General features: G+C 42.0%; 1 protein-coding gene across 5 annotated transcripts in view; it reads left to right on the top strand.

Annotated features, from left to right (window-relative positions):
- LOC110488607 (glutamine--fructose-6-phosphate aminotransferase [isomerizing] 2) overlaps positions 1–21,414 on the top strand; it is a 42,656-nt gene extending 21,242 nt beyond the window's left edge. For 2 of the 5 annotated variants that reach the window (XM_021560880.3, XM_090198196.1), the window contains 11 exons: positions 2,670–2,749; positions 7,199–7,316; positions 7,438–7,601; positions 8,024–8,119; positions 14,387–14,484; positions 14,574–14,694; positions 14,896–15,168; positions 15,374–15,501; positions 15,728–15,895; positions 19,279–19,440; positions 19,693–21,414. In XM_021560880.3, coding sequence (XP_021416555.1) covers positions 2,670–2,749; positions 7,199–7,316; positions 7,438–7,601; positions 8,024–8,119; positions 14,387–14,484; positions 14,574–14,694; positions 14,896–15,168; positions 15,374–15,501; positions 15,728–15,895; positions 19,279–19,440; positions 19,693–19,737 — 1,453 coding nt within the window. In that variant the 3' untranslated portion in view covers positions 19,738–21,414. Of the gene's footprint in view, positions 1–2,669; positions 2,750–3,259; positions 3,338–7,198; positions 7,317–7,437; positions 7,602–8,023; positions 8,120–14,386; positions 14,485–14,573; positions 14,695–14,895; positions 15,169–15,373; positions 15,502–15,727; positions 15,896–19,278; positions 19,441–19,692 lie in introns of all 5 variants that reach the window. The other 3 variants (XM_036942738.2, XM_036942737.2, XM_090198195.1) reach the window with 3 other exon arrangements.
- The last annotated feature ends 2,867 nt before the right edge of the window (positions 21,415–24,281 follow it).

Here is a 24,281-nt window from a genome sequence, read left to right as displayed (position 1 = left end):
AAATATGCGGCCGAAGTCCAACGAGAGCGGATACAAATTAATTTCGACAAATGTTAAGAAATGTAATAAAGTAATGACTTTTCAAATAAGTTACACTATGTTGGCTGACAATTTGCTACGCTAGCCGCATAGCATTACAGCAGTATGTACCTGTATTTTAGCTAGTTACCTAACGTAGTCGGCTACTAATACATCGAACTTTCCAGGCAGTATATTAACTATCTGCTATCTAACTACCCAACGTTTATTGACTTGATTGTTCATATCATGCTTAGCTAAGTGGTATAGTCGTGTGCGTTTCAATTGAGTTAATAGCACTCATCTGAGTGTGCCAGAGCGCCGAATAACGGATGCATTTACGAAAGCTCAACACCGGTTGAATATGGTCAGTGTCGGTAAACGTCGGCACAAAAACCGTAATTAAATTGTTGCCAGCAGCACAGTTACATTCACCAATGCTCTGGATCACATTAAAACAGCCTAACCAGCTATGCTAGGGCGAGAGAAATGGTCAGTGAGGTGTTCTCTAATTTGTGTCTGGAAGTAGCTAGCCAACGTTAGCCAGTTAGCTTGGGTGCTTGACAGCTGTTGAACGCTCGGATCACCTCTACTCCTCCGCCAGAGCGTCCAGTAGTGATGGGTCGTTCGCGAACGAGTCGGCTCTTACTTAAGGCTCTTTCTTGTAGGTGAACGTTGGGACCCGGCTCGCACATCAGAGGAGCCGAATCTATTTATAAAAATATTTTAAAATGATATATGAATAATCAAAAGATAGCTAGCATTTGTTGCCCAAAGCTAACGTCATAAGGCTCCCGAGTGGCGCATCGGTCTAAGGCACTGCATTTCAGTGTTAGAGGTGTCACTACAGACCCTGGTTCGATTCCAGGCTGTATCACAAACGGCCGTAATTGGGAGTCCCATTGGGCGGTGCACAATTGGCCCAGCGTCGTCAGGGTTATGGTTTGGCCGGGGTAGGCCGTCATTGTAAATAAGAATTTGTTCTTGATTGACTTGCTTCGTTAAATAAAATAAAATAAACAGTGAGGTTTGACCGGACTGGGTTATGTGTTGTGAAGCTAGCCACAATAGTGGAAATGGCGACTGGCCTTCAAAATAAAAGTCCCTATTTGAAAGACGCAATATTTAGACAACATAATGTTAAAACAAGGTTGGAGTGTTGTAATTTGGAGCAATGAAATTGGGTATCAGTCTACTCAGTGACACCCACAGAACACAACTTGTGAAGAGTTTATGTAAATATTAGTCCCTTATCAGGGACTTTGAGGGAAATCACCTCCCAAGTCAGCCTATTGTGCGCACTGACAATCATATTCCACGGTACAGCCTTATTTAAGGATTGGGGATTAATTAAATGGTCTATCAGTCTACTCAGTACCCTAGTGCTTTTTTTCCAACGTCCTCCTCAGAGTTCTCAGACTCCAAAACATCCACGTTGTATTGTTTTTCCTCTGGAGTAGTGTTCAATACACATAGTAGGTTGACTGGTACTATAAATGTGGCTCAATTCAGTGGTTTCATAGTCCCGCAATAAGAGCTAATGCTAATTAGATGCTAATGTTCTCTGGGTGTCAGCGAGTGGACTGATACCCCATGTGATTGATCCACAATCCATATGCAATTCTAAAGTCTAATACAGCCATTGTGATTACAATAGATTCTTGTCAAATGATTGTCTTTTGTTGAATTTCTATAACATTCCAACCTAGTTTGGCATGATCTATTCAATTATGGAATAATTCCACTATGCGTATTAATTTGCATCACCGTCAATGACAGACCTTTATTTTGATGGCGAACCGCACGTTCCACTATTGTGGCTGATCTTCACATAGGTGGGTCCGCCCATTAATCAAATAAGATCTGTCTTATAAATGAGGGGTATTTTAGATGATGACACCTAGCTAGATAGTTAGCTAGCTAACTGTAGCTACTGAAACAGATTATGTCGTTTTGCTATATTTTTTGGGAAGAACATTGTTTGCATCCATCAGCTAGCTAGCTTTTTTTTAATGACCAGCACAGTCCAGAGCATGGGGAAGTGTATGCGCTCGCACGCAGCGGTGCGCGAGACAAAACTTTACCAGCATCATAGCATACCAATCGGTGAATAGTTGTGTCAAATGAAATACGAGTGATAGTGTAATCAATGTGTAATAACTACGTAAAAAATGTATGAACGTGTTAAATTATTATGTGGCGTGCAGTCAGACCTGACCAGACCTGTCCTGCTTGGTCAACAAGCTTATTTCACGAGTCAAATTGTGTTATTTTTTATTGATTTAACTAGGCAAGTCAGTTAAGAACAAATTCTTATTTACAATGGTGGCCTACTCAATCACAGCCGGATGTGATACAGTTTGGATTCGAATCAGGTACTGTAGTGACGTCTCTTGCACTGAGATGCAGTGCCTTAGACCACTGCTCCACTTGGGAGCATGTATTTAACATGTATCTTTTTTGACACATAAAGACCTAAAGGCGTTCCACAGTGTGTGTGTGTGTGCATGTGCTCGTGCATTTGTGTTTGTTCTCTCACACAAATCAAACAATTTATCTCCTGACCCCTCTGTCTTTCTCATGCTCGCCCTCTCTTTTCCCCTTTCTCCCTATCCCTCTATCCATCCCCTTTCTCTGTCTGTATCCTTCAGGAGAGGAAGTCCTCTGCTCATTGGTGTGCGGAGCAAGTATGAGCTGTCTGCAGAGCACATTCCAATCCAGTACAACACTGGTGAGCTCTGTTCCCCTCTATCAGACATTATCACTTTACAGTGTTCTTAAACCTCTCAGTCAGTGTTCCCACAGAAATTTGACTGTGTTATCAACCTAAAACACATCGTATTTCAATCAAACCACATCTCAACACATTCGGTTACATTATCTTCACGCACCGATCTCTTAATTTGAGATACGAGGGCGTAACTCATAAATATTGCACATGAGATTTGCATGAAAAGTTTGGTTATATGTCTGTAGTTCAAGTCCCGATTCAGGTCAATATGAAACACCCATAAATGAACTAATTAACTAACCAACTCATAAGCTAACCAACCAACCAGTCAGCTAACATAGTAATGCAGTTGTTTAAAGCTATCTGTGTTTGTGAGCAGTATCTGTATCTGTGTCCTAACACTAACAGTTGCAGTACTTACCATCTGATCCAGACTAATGGTTACGAAAGCCTGTTCTCCTGTGTGTGATAACGTGTCATAATCTAAGCCTAATCCCGTTTTGTCCGTAGCTCCGTACTACTCTGTCCTGAGGGACTGTGCAGTTAATCCAGTGGTCCCAGAGGGTCAGAGGGCCGCTGAGCCCATATGTGAGCCAACTACCCAATGAACACTTGGGTGTTGTGGCTTGATCTCTGATTTGGTGTTCAGATTACTGCACTGTTGGAGCTAAAAACATAAGCATTTCGCTGCACCTGATAACATCTGCAAATATGTGTACTTTACTAATAACATTTGATTGAACCACCTATTAAGAATTGCATGACTCACAACAATCAGATACCCTTAAATCAGACTGTCTCCAATGAATCAACTGTTGTATGATTGCATGAATCTACTCTCCAAAGAGACAAGTGCAAAAATGACAAGATTCATATTTTAAAAAATATATACAGTACCAGTCAAAAGTTTGGACACAAGTACTCATTCATTTTAGTTTTTTAGTTTTTACTATTTTCTAAATCAAATCAAAAGTATTTATATAGCCCTTCTTACATCAGCTGATGTTACAAAGTGCTGTACAGAAACCCAGCCTAAAACCCCAAACAGCAAGCAATGCAGGTGTAGAAGCACGGTGGCTAGGAAAAACTCCCTAGAAAGGCCAAAACCTAGGAAGAAACCTAGAGAGGAACCAGGCTTATGAGGGGTGGCCAGTCCTCTTCTGGCTGTGCCGGGTGGAGATTATAACAGAACATGGCCAAGATGTTCAAATGTTCATAAATGACCAGCATGGTCAAATAATAATAATCACAGCCGATCATTGATAATATCTCTACCGCTCCTGCTGTCTCTAGAGAGTTGAAAACAGCAGGTCTGGGACAGGTAGCACGTCCGGTGAACAGGTCAGGGTTCCATAGCCGCAGCCAGAACAGTTCAAACTGGAGCAGCAGCACAGACAGGTGGACTGGGGACAGCAAGGGGACATCATGCCGGGTAGTCCTGAGGCATGGTCCTAGGGCTCAGATCCTCCGAGAGAGAGAAAGAACGAGCATACTTAAATTCACACATCACCGGATAAGACAGGAGAAGTACTCCAGATAACAGACTGACCCTAGCCCCCCGACACATAAACTACTGCAGCATAAATACTGGAGGCTGAGACAGGAGGGGTCAGGAGACACTGGCCCCATCCGATGATACCCCGGACAGGGCCAAACAGGCAGGATATAACCCCACCCACTTTGCCAAAGCACCCACACCACTAGAGGGATATCTTCAACCACCAACTTACCATTCTGAGACAAGGCCGAGTATGGCCCATAAAGATCTCCACCAAGGCACAACCCAAAGGGGGGCGCCAACCCAGACAGGAAGATCACGTCACTGACTCAACCCACTCAAGTGACGCACCCCTCCTAGGGACGGCATGGAAGAGCACCAGTAAGCCAGTAACTCAGCCCCTGTGATAGGGTTAGAGGCAGAGAATCCCAGTGGAGAGAGGGGAACCTGCCAGGCAGAGACAGCAAGGGCGGTTCGTTGCTCCAGTGCCTTTCCGTTCACCTTCACACTCCTGGGCCAGACTACACTCAATCATATGACCTACTGAAGAGATGAGTCTTCAGTAAAGACTTAAAGGTTGAGACAGAGTCTCCGTCTCTCACATGGGAAGGCAGACCATTCCATAAAAACTGAGCTCTATAGGAGAACGCCCTGCCTCCAACTGTTTGCTTAGAAATTCTAGGGACAATTAGGACTGCGTCTTGTGACCGTAGCGTACGTGTAGGTATGTACGGCAGGACCAAATCGGAAAGATAGGTAGGAGCAATGCTTTGTAGGTTAGCAGTAAAACCTTGAAATCAGCCCTTGCCTTAACAGGAAGCCAGTGTAGGGAGGCTAGCCCTGGAGTAGTATGTTCAAATGTTTTGGTTCTAGTCAGGATTCTAGCAGCCGTATTTAGCGCTAACTGAAGTTTATTTAGTGCTTTATCCAGGTAGCCGGAAAGTAGAGCATTGCAGTAGTCTAACCTAGAAGTTACAAAAGCATGGATTCATTTTTCTGCATCATTTTTGGATAGAAAGTTTCTGATTTATGCAATGTTACGTAGATGGAAAAAAGCTGTCCATGAAACAGTCTTGATGTGTTCGTCAAAAGAGAGATCAGGGTCCAGAGTAACGCCAAGGTCCTGCATAGTTTTATTTGAGACGACTGTACAACCATCAAGATTAATTTTCATATTCAACAGAAGATCTCTTTGTTTCTTGGGACCTAGAACAAGCATCTCTGTTTTGTCCGAGTTTAAAAGTAGAAAGTTTGCAGCCATCCACTTCCTTATGTCTGAACACAGGCTTCTAGCGAGGGCAATTTTGGGGCTTCACCACGATTCGTTGAAATGTACTGCTGTGTGTCATCCGCATAGCAGTGAAAGTTAACATTATGTTTTCGAATGACATCCCCAAGAGGTAAAATATATAGTGAAAACAATATTGGTCCTAAAACGGAACCTTGAGGAACACCGAAATTTACAGTTGATTTGTCAGAGGACAAACCATTCACAGAGACAAACTGATATCTTTCCAACAGATAAGATCTAAACCAGGCCAGAACTTGTCCGTGTAGACCAATTTGGGTTTCCAATCTCTCCAAAAGAATGTGGTGATCGATGGTATCAAAAGCAGCACTAAGGTCTAGGAGCACGAGGACAGATGCAGAGCCTCGGTCTGATGCCATTAAAAGGTAGAATAATTTTAAAGACATCAAAACTATTACATAACACATATGGAATCATGTAGTAACCAAAAAAAATGTTAAACATATATTTTCGATTATTCAAAGTAGCCACCCTTTGCCTTGATGATATAAAATATATTTTGCATTGTTTAACACTTTTTTGGTTACTACATGATTCCATATGTGTTATTTCATAGTTTTGATGTCTTCACTATTATTCTACAATGTATAAAATAGTAAAAAATAAACGAAAAACCCTGGAATGAGTAGGTGTGTCCAAACCTTTGACTGGTACTGTATGTGTTTGAGAAATCACTCTTGCTTCTTGTGGAAATGCCAATACGATGTTGAACCTCTATGAGATATCATAGCCCTCTCCAAATTATACATTTAAAATATGCTTCTTGAAAAGTGTCACAATAAATCTGCCCCTTACCTACTCATTCAGTTAATAACAGTCATGGGTTTGGTGTGTTATGTTCTCTTTGTGTGTATCATCAATTTGGAGACAGAACACCCTGTAGGTATGTTGACTGTGTCTTCATCTGTTTACTTAACTACGCTCAGATTTATTATTGCAGTTTCTAGATGGAGACTGGGGTCCGGTCTAAAGTCCAATGAGAAAGGAATGAGGAAGGGAAGTAGATAATGGGTTTGCTTCTCTCAGTACCATAAAGTGGCTTCCTTCTCTCTGCTCCTTTCCCTCATCTCTTTTAAAACACAGGATTAGGTGAAAGCAACATAGTGGATGCATACTGTAAATTCACCTGTGGAGTACAGATGAAGGCAAAGAGACGAGGAGAGAACAAGGTCATTTATCGCTATTGGGGACTAATACTCCTGGCCCCATCATGACTGCAGTGCTCTACTGTAACTGTGCTTAAGGGCAAACGTCCCTCAACTGCGTTCAGTCACCTTATAAATAATATGTGACAAATCAAAACGGATGGCAGTTTGAACCTCCACCTGATTATTAATTCCAGAATCTTCTGAAGCAATGTAACCAGATGATTAGCATGTTCATTTATGGTGAAAGGAGCCTTGGCTCAGATGGCTCCTCTCCTCTGTTGTTTGTCAATCACAATCATGAACTTGTTTTGGTTTGCAATCATCGGGTTAAAACAGCTGTTACCAGTTTATGAAAAATTACAAAATGTTTTAGGTGGAGAGTTCAAGTAAAGTAGAAGTGTTGATTTCAGTGATCCATCTCTGGTTGTTCCAGTGCTCAGTTTGAACCATGAACCATAACCCATGCCCTATACCCCCTGCCCTCTGTCGAGTAGCTATGTTCAAAGAGGGGGTCCAGGAAAAGAACAGCCATAACCGGCCAGATATCGCCAATGCTGTGAATTCTGCTGAAGACGGCAAGGCTGTGGAGTACTACTTTGCTTCTGACGCTAGGTGAGCTGAAAGCCCTAGGTGTGTGTGTGTGTGAACACGTGCACGGTGTGTGTGTGGCGCATGCATTTGTGCTTGTCTCGTGATCCTTTTTTTCTTTCTCCTCCTCGCTCTCCCTGCCCAGTGCCATCATAGAGCACACCAACAAGGTGATCTACCTGGAGGATGATGACATAGCAGCGGTTGTAGGGGGGAAGCTGTCCCTCCATAGGCTGAACCGCCTGGCAGGGGAGGTTCCTGTCCGGGCCATCCAGACCCTCCAGATGGAATTGCAGGAGATCATGAAAGGTTAGAGATCATAGGGCTCGTCGCCATGGAAACCGAAGGGTTAATTAGGAGTAAGATAGAGTGTCCCAGGCCCTGCACACTGACCTGACCAGTTCTGTGCAAGGTTAATGTGCAATATTTAGGATTTGAGGAGGGAAAGCTGATTCTCGATATGTACCTAAAGGGACCTTAAACCTAGAGCTGGTCAGTATCGATACCTTCCCATTCACAAAGACATGTCAAAGATAAGGTCTAATGTCATACTAGTGAAATGTAGTCTGATATTACACAGAGAACACATACCCATTTGGCCACACATACTGTATTGAAGCTGCTATACCTCTAAGAACACTAGAATAAGATCTCCCCCTGCTGACGTTAGTGAGTAACTACACCTGTGTAGTAACCACTGTCCCTATTGTGTCCTTATCTTTTCTGTGCAGGTAACTTTGAGGCATTCATGCAAAAGGAGATCTTTGAACAGCCAGAGTCTGTGTTCAACACCATGAGGGGGCGGATCTGCTTCGACACCAACAAAGGTAGCTTACCATGACGATGTCATATCCTGATCCGGTCCCTCCCTATTGTTCCAGGATGCTGATGGCACAGTGCCCTAGGCTCAATCAATATTAGCACAGCAATTCACGGAGGCATACGTTATTAAAAACAAAAAACTATGTTTGTGAGAAGTAGGCATTGGTCTGAAGCCGATAAAGGAAATTCACATGAGCACCACAGTGCTTACTTCAACGTCTACCAAGGTTTTCCAGCACACAGCTTTGACCTACTACTGTAGCTATGTTGGTCTATTGTACTTCAAACAATGTGTAGGCAGGTCGCTTAGGATTCAAACCTTCTCAAACAGCCTAATTCACAGTCTTAAGATGAGGTGCACCCACAATAATGTGATTTGTACTGCATACAAGGTAAGTTATTGGATTCTTCATACACCACACTAAGACGTTATCCCATTCCACTACCTTCTCAAAGTTTATTTGTTTATATGACAGCAAGCTTTTATACTTACAAGATCATCAGGCTTTATTGAGTGAGCTGTTTTGTCTTGTAGTAATGTGGTGCCTACTGGGATTTCATAATATTTTGCTGTGCTGATCAATGGGCAGTGAATATGTAGTCCAAAGTTATGTTTGTATTTATTTTTGCAATAATGGTGATGCTACAATAATATACATTTACAATAGGCCTATATCAAAAAATACATTCAGCCTAATGATAAATATATATATATATATATTAATGAGTAGCCTTATTTTAAAATTGATTATTTGTTTTTTTCCTCATCAATCAATCATCAATATGACAAAGCAAAAACAGGTTTTTAGAAATGTTTGCAAATTTATTACAAATAAAAAACGGAAATATGACATTTACAAATGTATTCATACCCTTTCCTCAGAACTTTATTGAAGCACCTTTGGCAGCGATTACAGCATCGAGTCTTCTTGGGTACGACGCTACAAGCTTGGCACACCTATATTTGGGGAATTTTTCCCATTCTTCTCTGCAGATCCTCTCAAGCTCTGTTAGGTTGGATGGGGAGCGTCGCTGCACAGCTATTTTCAGGTCTCCAGAGACGCTCGATCGGGTTCAAGTCTGGGCCACTCAAGGACATTCAGAGACTTGGCATGAACCCACTCCTGCGTTGTCTTGGCTGTGTGCTTAGGGTCGTTGTCCTGTTGGAAGGTGAACCTTCACCCCAATCTGAGATCCTGAGTGCTCTGGAGCAGGTTTTCATCAAGGATCTCTCCGTTCATCTTTGCCTCGATCCTGACTAGTCTTTCAGTCCCTGCCGCTGAAAAACATCCCACAGCATGATACTGCCACGACCATGCTTCACTGTAGGGATGGTGCCAGATCTCCTCCAGACATGACACTTGGCATTCAGGCCAAAGAGGTCAATCTTGGTTTCATCAGACCAGAGAATCTTGTTTCTCATGGTCTGAGAGTCTTTAGGTTCCTTTTGGCAAACTCCAAGCGGGCTGTCGTGCCATTTACTGAGGAGTGGCTTCCTTCTGGCCACTCTTCCATAAAGGCCTGATTGGTGGAGTGCTGCAGAGATGGTTGTCCTTTTGGAAGGTTCTCCCATCTCCACAGAGGAACTCTGGAGCTCTGTCAGAGTGACCATCGGGTTCTTGGTCACCTCCCTGACCAAGGCCCTTCTCCACCGATTGCTCAGTTTGGCCGGGCAGCCAGCTTGGTGGTTCCAAACTTCTTCCATTTAAGAATGATGGAGACTACTGTGTTCTTGGGGACCTTCAATGATGCAGACATTCCCCACATCTGTGCCTCGACACAGTCTTGTCTCGGAGGTCTACGGACAATTCCTTCGACCTCATGGCTTGGTTTTTGCTCTGACATGCATTGTCAACTGTGGGACCTTATATAGACAGGTGTGTGTCTTTCCAAATCATGTCCAATCAATTGAATTTACCACAGTTGGACTCCAGTCAAGTTATAGAAACATCTCAAGTTATAGAAACATCTCAAGGATGATGAATGGAAACAGGACGCACCTGAGCTCAATTTCAAGTCTCATAGAAAACGGTCTGACTTTCTGTTTTTTATGTTTAATACATTTGCTAATATAAAAAATAATATTTTTTTTATTTAATCAAATTTTAAGGGTGTAACGTAACAAAATGTGGAAAAAGTCCAGGAGTCTAGGGTACTTTCTGAAGGCACTGTGAATGTGTGTGTGTATATATACAGTGCCTTGCGAAAGTATTCGGCCCCCTTGAACTTTGCGACCTTTTGCCACATTTCAGGCTTCAAACATAAAGATATAAAACTGTATTTTTTTTGTGAAGAATCAACAACAAGTGGGACACAATCATGAAGTGGAACGACATTTATTGGATATTTCAAACTTTTTTTAACAAATCAAAAACTGAAAAATTGGGCGTGCAAAATTATTCAGCCCCCTTAAGTTAATACTTTGTAGCGCCACCTTTTGCTGTGATTACAGCTGTAAGTCGCTTGGGGTATGTCTCTATCAGTTTTGCACATCGAGAGACTGACATTTTTTCCCATTCCTCCTTGCAAAACAGCTCGAGCTCAGTGAGGTTGGATGGAGAGCATTTGTGAACAGCAGTTTTCAGTTCTTTCCACAGATTCTCGATTGGATTCAGGTCTGGACTTTGACTTGGCCATTCTAACACCTGGATATGTTTATTTTTGAACCATTCCATTGTAGATTTTGCTTTATGTTTTGGATCATTGTCTTGTTGGAAGACAAATCTCCGTCCCAGTCTCAGGTCTTTTGCAGACTCCATCAGGTTTTCTTCCAGAATGGTCCTGTATTTGGCTCCATCCATCTTCCCATCAATTTTAACCATCTTCCCTGTCCCTGCTGAATAAAAGCAGACCCAAACCATGATGCTGCCACCACCATGTTTGACAGTGGGGATGGTGTGTTCAGCTGTGTTGCTTTTACGCCAAACATAACGTTTTGCATTGTTGCCAAAAAGTTAAATTTTGGTTTCATCTGACCAGAGCACCTTCTTCCACATGTTTGGTGTGTCTCCCAGGTGGCTTGTGGCAAACTTTAAACGACACTTTTTATGGATATCTTTAAGAAATGGCTTTCTTCTTGCCACTCTTCCATAAAGGACAGATTTGTGCAATATACAACTGATTGTTGTCCTATGGACAGAGTCTCCCACCTCAGTTGTAGATCTCTGCAGTTCATCCAGAGTGATCATGGGCCTCTTGGCTGCATCTCTGATCAGTCTTCTCCTTGTATGAGCTGAAAGTTTAGAGGGACGGCCAGGTCTTGGTAGATTTGCAGTGGTCTGATACTCCTTCCATTTCAATATTATCGCTTGCACAGTGCTCCTTGGGATGTTTAAAGCTTGGGAAATATTTTTGTATCCAAATCCGGCTTTAAACTTCTTCACAACAGTATCTTGGACCTGCCTGGTGTGTTCCTTGTTCTTCATGATGCTCTCTGCGCTTTTAACGGACCTGAGACTATCACAGTGCAGGTGCATTTATACGGAGACTTGATTACACACAGGTGGATTGTATTTATCGTCATTAGTCATTTAGGTCAACATTGGATCATTCAGAGATCCTCACTGAACTTCTGGAGAGAGTTTGCTGCACTGAAAGTAAAGGGGCTGAATAATTTTGCACGCCCAATTTTTCAGTTTTTGATTTGTTAAAAAAGTTTGAAATATCCAATAAATGTCGTTCCACTTCATGATTGTGTCCCACTTGTTGTTGATTCTTCACAAAAAAATACAGTTTTATATCTTTATGTTTGAAGCTTGAAATATGGCAAAAGGTCGTAAAGTTCAAGGGGGCCGAATACTTTCGTAAGGCACTATATATAGCGTAGTGTCCAGAGCATGGAGGCGCTACCAGGAGACAGGCCAGTAGAGACGTGGAGGAGGCCGTAGTAGGGCAACAATCCAACAGCAGGACCGCTACCTCCTCCTTTGTGCAAGGAGGAGCAGGAGGAGCACTGCCAGAGCCCTGCAAAATGACCTCCAGCAGGCCACAAATGTGCATGTGTCTGCTCAAACGGTCAGAAACGGACTCCATGAGGGTGGTATGAGGGCCCGACGTCCACAGGTGGGGGTTGTGCTTACAGCCCAACATCGTGAAGGACGTTTGGCATTTGCCAGAGAACACCAAGATTGGCAAATTCGCCACTGGCGCCCTGTGCTCTTCACAGATGAAAGCAGGTTCACACTGAGCACATGTGACAGACGTGACAGAGTCTGGAGATGCCGTGGAGAACGTTCTGCTGCCTGCAACATCCTCCAGCATGACCGGTTTGGCGGTGGGTCAGTCATGGTGTGGGGTGGCATTTATTTGGGGGGCCGCACAGCCCTCTATGTGCCTGCCAGAGGTAGCCTGACTGCCATTAGGTACCGAGATGAGATCCTCAGACCTCTTGTGAGACCATATGCTGGTGCGGTTGGCCCTGGGTTCCTCCTAATGCAAGACCATGCTAGACCTCATGTGGCTGGAGTGTGTCATCAGTTCCTGCAAGAGGAAGGCATTGATGCTATGGACTGGCCCGCCCGTTCCCCAGACCTGAATCCAATTGAGCACATCTGGGACATCATGTCTCGCTCCATCCACCAACGCCACGTTGCACCACAGACTGTCATCAGGAGCATTCCCAGGCGTTGTAGGGAGGTCATACAGGCACGTGGAGGCCACACACACTACTGAGCCTCATTTTGACTTGTTTTAAGGACATTACATCAAAGTTGGATCAGCCTGTAGTGTGGTTTTCCACTTTAATTTTGAGTGTGACTCCAAATCCAGACCTCCATGGGTTGATAAATTTGATTTCCATTGATCATTTTTGTGTGATTTTGTTGTCAGCACATTCAACTATGTAAAGAAAAAAGTATTTCATAAGAATATTTCATTCATTCAGATCTAGGATGTGTTATTTTAGTGTTCCCTTTATTTTTTTGAGCAGTATGTGTATAAATACACTGTGTATGTACTGTGTGTGTGTGTACATACACTGTGTGTATGTACACAGTATGTGTATTTATATACGTACACACACATTATTTTAATAGCAGGTCACTGTAAAGTCCATAATCCCACTGAAGAGTAAATTAGGCTGTTTGAGAAGGTTTGAATCCCAGGCAACATGCCTATACATTGTTTTTAGTACAATAAACCAAAATAGTTAGTCTAGTAGGTCAAAGCTTTGTGCTGGAAAACCTTAGTAGAGCATGGTTGAACTAGGCATTGTGGTGCTCACAAATGTCCTCTTTTTTTCGGCTTCAGGCCAATGCTGTCATTGGCAATGCTGTTCTAACCTGTAATGCGGCCTCTGGCAAAATGTCTGGACCTTAGTGGCATAGGTGGTGTGCTTGCATAACTTCAAGGGTTGCTGGTTTAAACCCTGGTCTGCTGACTGTTGCCATCTAAAATCAGTTTTGAACTAACTAGATTGGGACAGTCTTACATTTTAAAATGACTTCCCATTCAAATCAACGTTTTAACTCCGGTTGACTTTTGAAGGTCTTAGCACAGCCAAAAAGGTAGCACCTCGTTTGTTCTCTTTTGGCACATGAGAGCAATAACTTCTAAATGTCATCCAAACGGTTGCCCTTGCAAACTTATTCAGTCAGAAATGTAGCAAGTGTAATGGTCACGTTATGGACCTGTGGTCTTGTTCTTATCCGACGCCTAGACATTGAGCTAGGTCGGGGCAGCAAATCATATTGTTTCCTAATGCTATCGATCCTGTTCAAAATCCGGTATGCGGTTCTCGGTAACTGCCTGACGGTTCATGACGAGCGACAGGGAATGTGTTGTGTGCCGCCAATCAAGGTGATTTGCACTCTCCCCTTCACCATTTTCATCGACTTTGGTATCATGTTGGATTAGATATGATGATAGGGACATTTTAATTTAACATTGAGCTTCAACCGAAGCCTACGCGACAATAATTAACAGTTACTATGTGGAAGTATAGGCCTACTGTGCTGTAAGACTGGAGACGTGCCACAACTGCAAAACATATATTTATAAACCAATACAAACACCCACTTACTATGTGACCCCCTATTCCCGAGCCTCAGATATCAAAACACAATTTATTTATTTTTTATCATGTTTTTAAACATTTATAATTAATAGTTAAAGAAAAAAGGTAGAATAAACAGCTTTGGACAAATAAAAACATTGTCAACGCAATCCCAACATATTCACATAAAACCCCTAAATATCTGAACAATATCCCTCTCACCTCTCACCTCTATATGCTAATGCTGATGGTCTCCTCTCTTCTGTCCTATCTTGTCCAGTGATCCTGGGGGGATTGAAGGACCACCTGAAGGAGATCAAACGCTGCAGACGCCTCATCATGATTGGCTGTGGAACCAGCTTCCATGCTGCCGTGGCTGTAAGTGAACCAACCAGAAGTGCGATTGAGAAGGAGAAAGGAAAGATGATGGTGATGACCTCTCTTCCCCTCTCCCCTTCACCTCTCAGACCAGACAAGCTCTGGAGGAGCTGACTGAGCTTCCTGTCATGGTGGAGCTGGCTAGCGACTTCCTAGATCGCAACACGCCCGTCTTCAGAGACGACGTCTGCTTCTACATCAGCCAATCAGGTAATGCCATACTGCGTTGGTGGGTAGACTGCTGTTTCATAAAACGCTAGTGTTTTTGTTATTTCACTCTCTATGGTGGAAACTGTGGAGACTCCGATACAAGATGCTAGTACAGAGACTATAATCTGTTGGATTGGGAAGAATTCTAGTGTTTGTATGAATGCTAAGTTGCCTCTGTCCTCTGCGCCTTCCTCCCCTCAGGTGAGACAGCAGACACCCTGATGGCTCTGAGGTACTGTAAGGATAGAGGTGCTCTGACGGTGGGGGTCACCAACACAGTGGGCTCCTCCATCTCCAGAGACACAGACTGCGGGGTGCACATCAATGCTGGTCCAGAGATCGGTGTGGCCAGTACCAAGGCCTACACCAGCCAGTTTGTGGCTCTCATCATGTTTGGTCTGATGATGAGTGAGGACAGGATCTCCCTGCAGACAAGGAGGCTGGAGATCATCAATGGACTCAGGATACTCCCAGGTGAGTCTATAAACCACAACACCCACTATGATAATGTTTAACCCATTATCACCTTCTCACTGTAACCAACATGATATCACTATGACTAACACACTTTAACCAATAAACTGCCTGATCTCACCAACAAAAACACCACTTTGTTGTTTTTACTAAACCTTACTAAACTTTTTCACCCCCTATTCCTCTCCTCCCCTCCCTCTCTCAGAGTTGATCAAGAAGGTGTTGACTCTGGATAAGAACATCAAGTCAATAGCAGATGAGCTATATGAGCAGAGGTCTTTGCTGGTCATGGGCCGAGGCTTCAACTACGCTACCTGTCTAGAGGGGGCACTGGTGAGAACAGATCTAGCATTAGCTCACCCACCCTAAATACTAACCCTCAACCGTTATAGGAACCATGAAAAACTGACCTGAGGTCAGCGTCCATCTAGGGGCAATGTTTGGCATTTTCTCCTCTTTTCCGCTTCTTTATATACCATTAAACCTCTATATATATGCACACTCTGACATGATAATACTGATTATTATGTCATTTAACTGATTGATTCCTCCCATACAGAAAATCAAGGAAATCCCCTACATGCATTCAGAGGGCATCTTGGCTGGGGAGCTGAAGCACGGTCCTCTGGCTCTGATTGACAAGCACATGCCGGTCATCATGATCATCATGAGAGACGCCTGCTACACCAAGTGTCAGAACGCACTGCAGCAAGTCACAGCCAGATCGGTACGTTACATTACTCACTCACACAGGCTGCATTTAGAAAGACAGCCAAATTAATTGATCTTTTGACCAATCACATCAGATCTTTTTACATCAGATTTTTTTCAGCGCTGGAGACCAATTATCCGAATTTGGCTGCCTGTCTATCAATGCAACCTTATTCAGATACACACACCCACAACTAAAACTTGCTCAGTAGGGACATTTTGATGTAAAATGTCCCATGAGTACTAACATGTAAAGTTCATAGGAGCACATCACATTTGGTGTCAAATTTAAGCATCTATTTTTTTTAATTCCTGATTTTTTTTTAAATGGAACCTTTATTTAACTAGGCAAGTCAGTTAAGAACAAATTCTTATTTTCAATGACGGCTAGGAACAGTGGGTTAACTGCCTTGTTCAGGGGCAGAACAACAGATTTTTACCCTTGTCAGCTCAGCGATTTGATCTAGCAACCTTTCAGTTACTGGCCCAACTGTCTAACCACTAGGCTACCTGCCACCCCCAATAAATAAGGCATACAGTGGGGAGAACAAGTATTTGATACCCTGCTGATTTTGCAGGTTTTCCTACTTACAAAGCATGTAGATGTCTGTAATTTTTATCATAGGTACACTTCAACTGTGAGAGACGGAATCTAAAACAAAAATCCAGAAAATCACATTGTATGATTTTTAAGTAATTAATTTGCATTTTATTGCATGACATAAGTATTTGATCACCTACCGACCAGTAAGAATTCCTGCTCTCACAGACCTGTTAGTTTTTCTTTAAGAAGCCCTGCTGTTCTCCACTCATTACCTGTATTAACTGCACCTGTTTGAACTCGTTACCTGTATAAAAGACACCTGTCCACACACTCAATCAAACAGACTCCAACCTCTCCACAATGGCCAAGACCAGAGAGCTGTGTAAGGACATCAGGGATACAATTGTAGAACTGCACAAGGCTGGGATGGGCTACAGGACAATAGGCAAGCAGATTGGTGAGAAGGTAACAACTGTTGGCGCAATTATTAGAAAATTGAAGAAGTTCAAGATGACGGTCAATCACCCTCGGTCTGGGGCTCCATGTGAGATCTTACCTCGTGGGGCATCAATGATCATGAGGAAGGTGAGGAATCAGCCCAAAACTACACGGCAGGACCTGGTCAATGACCTGAAGAGAGCTGGGACCACAGTCTCAAAGAAAACCATTAGTAACACACTACGCCGTCATGGATTAAAATCCTGCAGTGCACGCAAGGTCCCCCTGCTCAAGCCAGCGCATGTCCAGGCCCGCCTGAAGTTTGCCAATGACCATCTGGATGATCCAGAGGAGGAATTTTGGTCTAAACTCCACTCCCCGTGTTTGGAGGAAGAAGAAGGATGAGTACAACCCCAAGAACACCATCCCAACCGTGAAGCATAGAGGTGAAAACATCATTCTTTGGAGATGCTTTTCTGCAAAGGGGACAGGACGACTGCACCGTATTGAGGGGAGGCTGGATGGGGCCCATGTATCACGAGATCTTGGCCAACAACCTCCTTCCCTCAGTAAGAGCATTGAAGATAGGTCGTGGCTGGGTCTTCCAGCTTGACAATGACCCGAAACACACAGCCAGGGCAACTAAGGAGTGGCTCCGTATGAAGCATCTCAAGGTCCTGGAGTGGCCTAGCCTGTCTCCAGACCTGAACCCAATAGAACATCTTTGGAGGGAGCTGAAAGTCCGTATTGCCCAGCGACAGCCCCAAAACCTGAAGGATCTGGAGAAGGTCTGTATGGAGGAGTGGGCCAAAATCTCTGCTGCAGTGTGTGCAAACCTGGTCAAGAACTACAGGAAACGTATGATCTCTGTAATTGCAAACAAAGGTTTCTGTACCAAATATTAAGTTCTGCTTTTCTGATGTATCAAATACTTATGTCATGCAATAAAATGCAAATTAATTACTTTAAAATCATACAATGTGATTTTCTGGATTTTTGTTTTAGATTCTGTCTCTCACAGTTGAAGTGTACCTATGATAAAAATTACAGACCTCTACATGCTTTGTAAGTAGGAAAACCTGCAAAATCGGCAGTGTAACGAATACTTGTTCTCCCCACTGTATGTACATTGTTTTCAACCTTTTTCCATCATAAAAATATGGGAAAGGCAAAGGCTTTGATTTCTGGTCAAACAGATGGAAAAGGGGCCTTAGAAAACGTCTTAAAAAGGTATTAGAAATGCATCAAAACACAATAATGCTGAAGTAAAGACCCCAGCCAACTAATATCAGCATTTATATTTTGTTTTGTTGAAATGATTTGCCTTCTGTAAGTTTAAGAAATATTGCCTAGTGTCTTATAATTATTTTACAAAAACCCACATATCTTGAAGATATTTTCCAATTTCTCTCATGACGGAGGATAATGAAAGTTCACAGAAGTAACAAGTGAAGGTTAACTTGCCAATTAGTGTTTTTACTGCTAACAATTTGTTTATGATTTATTAAGTGATTAAAACGCTTCATTCTGTTGCCAAATCGGTAAAGGAAAATAGATTAGATTGTAGGTCAGTACAATACAGTACTCTACTGTAGATTATAATCAAGTTTAGTACAGTAAAGTACAGTACAGCACACTGGCGTAGATGACAATAATTGACTATTGCACTGTACTTTACTGTATAGAACTATACTCTACTGTACTCTACTGTATTGAACTATACTGTATAATAAGTACAGTACTCTACTTTGTTGTGCTTTGCTGTACTGTGATGTAAAAACTTGTGAAACATAGACGTCTATGATTGGTACAGATTTGTTCCGGTCTGGACCAACCAAATGTGGTCTTGTTTGAGGATGGAGCTCATTCGAATAATAGCCAGTGTGTAGAAAAATACCCAAACATGCAAAAGAGGATAGAAAATGTTCTACCTTTCTAGAAAAACATTGGGACATTCATTATTATGCATTTCTGTATAGAACAGATCAGGGACCCAAGATGTCATTCTGTTACCATCATTATGTTACCGTGTGTTAATATTCTTCACTTACTGAAGTTCAACCACCAAAATATATTTTTTCACAACACAAGGTTTTTGGAAAATGTGGTCACATAAAGAACTGAGGGAGATTTGACCTTCATTCTGTTACCAAACGTTACATCTGCACTGTTCTTCGAGTAAATGTGTTTTTGTCAAATTGTCTGTGGAAATTGTTAAAAGTAGTCATTGTGCATAGTTGTATGGTTTAACTTTGCAATCAAATGTTTTTTTATTTATCATACTTTTAAAGTGAAACATCGGAGTCTCAGCATCATTCTGTTACCATGGAATTGCACCAAGACAAACATACACACAACCACAGGCGCAGACACAGCCTGTACTATCAAAAGCCTTGAATAATCTCTTTCGCCCTCAGGGGCGGCCGATTATCCTGTGTTGCCAGGATGACCCAGAGGTGTCTAAGAATGCATATAAGACCATTGAGCTGCCTCAGACAGTGGACTGTCTCCAGGGCATCCTCAGTGTCATCCCTCTGCAACTCTTGTCCTTTCATCTGGCCGTGCTGCGAGGATACGACGTGAGTCTACCACTGCAACCTACCTTGTCTTAATGCAATATTTTCCTTTGCTCACAGACATCCACTACTGTACCTTTTCATTCCCAGTATTTACTCTTGATTTTATTTAGATTTCATTACAACAAGCATTCAAATCTACCGTCACTCACAAAATCAACTATGCTGTATGTTTTATCTAGTCTTGTGTTGTTTCCTTTACTCCTCAGTTTTGAGCTGGTTTAATGGCTGTCTCTCTCTTTCCTCTGGTTGTAGGTGGACTGTCCCAGGAACCTGGCCAAGTCTGTCACAGTGGAGTAGAACCAGACAGACAGGCAGAAGGCTGTAGAGGCCACATCACTGCTCTGCGGAGGAGAGAGACAGAGGAGGCGAAGCCATCAAAGTCGATTATGTGTGTAGATGGTGTTTGTGTGTGTTTTTGGTTTGACCATCCTTGTGGGGACAAGAAGTTAAACAAGGATAGTAAAACAAGGCAAATTGGGATAAGGGGGGACATTTCGCCGATCAACACAAGGAAAAAGGCTATTTTAGGCTTAGGGGTTGGGTTTAGGGTTAGAGTTACAATTAGGGTTAGAATTAAGGTTAGGGTTAAGAGTTAGGGTTAGGGAAAATATAATTTTCAATGGAAATCTATTTTATGGTACCCGCAAGGATATTAAAACAAACGTGTGTGTGTGTGTGTTTGTGTGCGTGTGTGTGAATAGAGGGACGTGACATTTTTAAAGCAGAGAAATGTGAAGTCCTATTGACACACTGTTGAGGCGGTGCCATTGACCTTTTGGGCCTTGTAGAGAGAGAGATCAAAACTTTGACCATCTGTCAAATCAGCATTATCTCCAATAATGCCTCCAAAGCAAGATCCTTTCACTATACAGTCCTGTGCACACTGTGCCTTGTACCAAATGTGTGCCTTGTCCACAAACAGTTGAGCCAAAAATACATATTGTAGGAGTAATGCATTTAGTTGGTGTATTGAAGCGCTTACAATTGTGCAATATGGGAGGCATTGTGAATGTTTCCAATAATATTATCGTTGTTAAATGGGTTCTCTGTCCCGTGGAAGTTTATTAGCTTTGCATCTTGGGGAGTGTAGGCTATTCCATAGCATTCTGTTATTCAGCAGAGCCAATAGCTAGCATATTGTAGGGAACTATTCTGAAAAGCTCTATGTAGGCTATTGGGACATAACACTTGTGATGTAGGGCCTACACACATTGCTTTGGTGTACTGTACACAAAAATGCATTCCTTGTAGTCCCATAATCAAGGGGCACTTTTTTTTATCACTCCTTTGTCAGAGTGAATCTAATATGGTTTTAATCATGAGAGGATTACTGTTCATAATCTACACTCCAATCTGTTGAAAAGGGCCCGGGTGATACTGCTACAGTCTTGTAAGATACTATAAGAATTATTCTTCCTTTCATTCACTACCCTTTCATGAATCATAATTCTCTGTTTAGTCATTGTATGACGTTCACCATTGCAATCATATTATGTTGTCTGTCATGTAGCATTGTGAGCGAAATCTCTGCCCTATTCTATGAAGACTGTTTGGGTTCCATTGGCTTATATATGGATGAAGACCAATTGGTTGCACTTACTTTTATAGTGGATTTAATCTCCCAGAGTGTAATCCACAACGGCTATATTGACATGCCCTAACTCTTGTTCTCGAAAATGTGAAGCATTTCCCTTCACATCTCAATATAAGACTGATATGCATAAAGTGATATGGATTGTAGTTTTGTACTGTAAAGGGTAAAACATGTTACATTGAGATGTACTGTAGTTAATGTATTTATCTGTTTTTTTTATGGGGGTTAAAGAAAGTTGGGCTGATTTATCACAAACTATGATTGTATTTTATAATATACACTACCGTTCAAAAGTTTGGGGGTCACTTAGAAATGTCCTTGTTTTTTAAAGAAAAGCAAATGAAAATGGCCATTAAAATAACATCAAATTTGATTGGAAATACAGTGTAGACATTGTTAATGTTGTAAATGACTATTGTAGCTGGAAAAGGCCGATTTTTAATGGAATATTTACGTAGGCGTACAGAGGCCCATTATCATCAACCATCACTCCTGTGTTCCAATGGCACATTGTGTTAGCTAATCCAAGTTTATCGTTTTAAAAGGCTAATTGATCATTAGAAAACCCTTTTGCAATTATGTTAGCACAGCTGAAAACTGTTGTTCTGATTAAAGAAGCAATAAAACTGGCCTTCTTTAGACTAGTTGAGTATCTGGAGCATCAGCATTTGTGAGTTCGATTACAGGCTCAAAATGGCCAGAAACAAAGAGCTTTCTTCTGAAACTCGTCAGACTATTCTTGTTCTGAGAAATGAAGGCTATTCCATGCAAGAAATTGCCAAGAAACTGAAGATCTCATACAACGCTGTGTACTACTCCCTTCACAGAACAGCGCAAGTTGGCTCTAACCAGAATAGAAAGAGCAGTGGGAGGCCCCGGTGCACAACTGAGCAAGAGGACAAGTACATTAGAGTGTCTAGTTTGAGAAACAGACTGGCAGCTTCATTAACTAGTGCCTGCAAAATACCAGTCTCAATGTCAACAGTGAAGAGGCAACACAGGGATGCAGGCCTTCTAGGCAGACTTGCAAAGAAAAAGTCATATCTTTCAGACTGGCCAATAAAAATAAAAGATTAAGATGGGCAAAAGAACACAGACACTGGACAGAGGAACTCTGCCTAGAAGGCCACCATCCCTGAGTTGCCTCTATACTGTTGGTGTTGAGACTGGTGTTTTGCGGGTCCAAAATAGCATAACTAGTGTATTTTAACACCAATAAACCCAAACATTTAAAAATGGATTTAGTATATGTCAATCTAGTAAACCAGGCAACTAAAAGCAACTTTCTAAACAATATTTTGATTAGTTTCTATTTAGTTATCTAGCTAGCTAATGTTAAGTTGGCTGGCTAGCCAGTTCAAATAATGACCAAATCATATAGGTTACAACTTCTTCAATTTAGCTCATTTGTCTTCATTATTACAGGAAAATAAACTCACAACAATAATATTATTTACAAGTTAATTGCAAGCCAATTACAGAAAATAACTTACGGTTGTGAGTGTGACGAAATAAAAGCAGGGCATTCTACTGGAGGATTTTAGAACTTGGACACTGTCTCGTTGGCCTAACTTTATATCCTAATTTGACTTTGGTGCAGGTCATGTTCTTCACATTACCGTCTCTGGTAAACACATATTATATCAAATAAAGTCTACATATGTGTCACATGCACAGGACACAGGTGTAGTAAAGTGGTTACTTGCATAAGTGAGTCTTTTAGACATGTAGCTAGCTAGCTTGCTAAACAATTAACCACAATTCCAACATATAACGTTACTACCCTGCATGAATCTGCAGGTAGCTAACCAACCAGGTTCATTGTTAGCTAGATAGCTAACATTAGGCTATAACTAGCAATGCAAATGGCTCTGAGATATCAATAATATTACAACACAGATCATACACGTAACGTTAGCTAGCGAGCCAGCCAGCTAACGTTAGCTAGCTAGCTAGCTAACAGTAAGCTTTAATTGAAATAAATGACTTTCTGGCTAAATTAGAAATGTATAATATCTGAAAATGTAGCTAGCTAGACTATCTTACCCATATACATGGATGGACACTTCTCCCTCTTTGTCACGGATGCCATGGTTGTCCTTCATTTGAAGATGTAATCCGGAGACGGGTGTTTTATACAACAGCGTTCTTCTGTGTGTTCTCTTTTCGAAACCTTCTGCATATTTGCAATCAAACGCCTGAATTTTCTCCATCTCCTTAGCTATCATACTCGAATTCCACCATGCATGATTTCAAAACTCAGTCCTCCAGAAAGTGGAGAGCAACACTTACGCAGTTCTACTCTGTGATATATAAAAAATACAAAATAAAGATGCTTTAGTAAGGATTACCTACAATACTGACCTGCTCATGTTATAGACATAAGCGTGTTACATGGCAGACTAATCCGAACTCATCTCTCCACATGTCCAGCCCATCCATTGTCTCCGGCCAATCATGGCTAGCGGGAAGGTTCCTGTCTTTTTCCGTGGCTAAACCAACTAGGATTGTAATTTAACAATTGTATTCATATTTACAGATGCCATACAAGTTTGTTATTAAGGCACATGAAAGTTCACATGTTCCAGAAGGCATTTCTGCCAAAAAAAAGGCATTTTGATAAAAATGTTAAAAAATAAGTTTACATTCAAATAGCTCCCCTGTGAAGTAGTGACGCGTGACATACGGCCAGTTTCCTGAATCAAGCCATAAATGTCTTTAATGTGAGACTCATAAAATGTATTTAATCAGGTTCAGAATTTTTATCAAAGCTCTAATCAAATCCAGACAAGGAGATGTATTCTCGTGATGGAACATTTGTAAAATACCGGGAATAAACTGTATTCAACTCTATAGGAAACACACCACTAGCTAGGTTTCCATTAAATTGGAGACAGATTTTCATGTGAACATTAAAAGATCTGCATAAAGAAAATATGCAAATTTCCCCACTGGTGGCGGGTTTCCACCAAACTGACTTGTTGCAGATACAAATCAGTGCGTGATGACTTAGTGCACACAACGTGTACTTTTCTGCTTACGGGGCTGTAGTGGAGCCGGTCGAGAGCTTAAAGTTCCTTGGTGTCCAAATCACTAAGGACCTATCATGGTCCAAACACACCAAGACAGTCGTGAAGAGGGAATGACAATGCCTATTCCCCCTCAGGAGGCTGAAAAGAATTGGCATGGGACCTGAGATCCTCAAAAAGTTATATTGCTGCACCATCGAAAGCATCCTGACTGGTTG

Source organism: Oncorhynchus mykiss, chromosome 14, assembly GCF_057628025.1.
Source record: "Oncorhynchus mykiss isolate SJ-2025 chromosome 14, ASM5762802v1, whole genome shotgun sequence".
Classification (NCBI taxonomy): Eukaryota; Metazoa; Chordata; class Actinopteri; order Salmoniformes; family Salmonidae; genus Oncorhynchus; species Oncorhynchus mykiss.
This window is presented reverse-complemented; position numbering and strand designations above follow the sequence as displayed.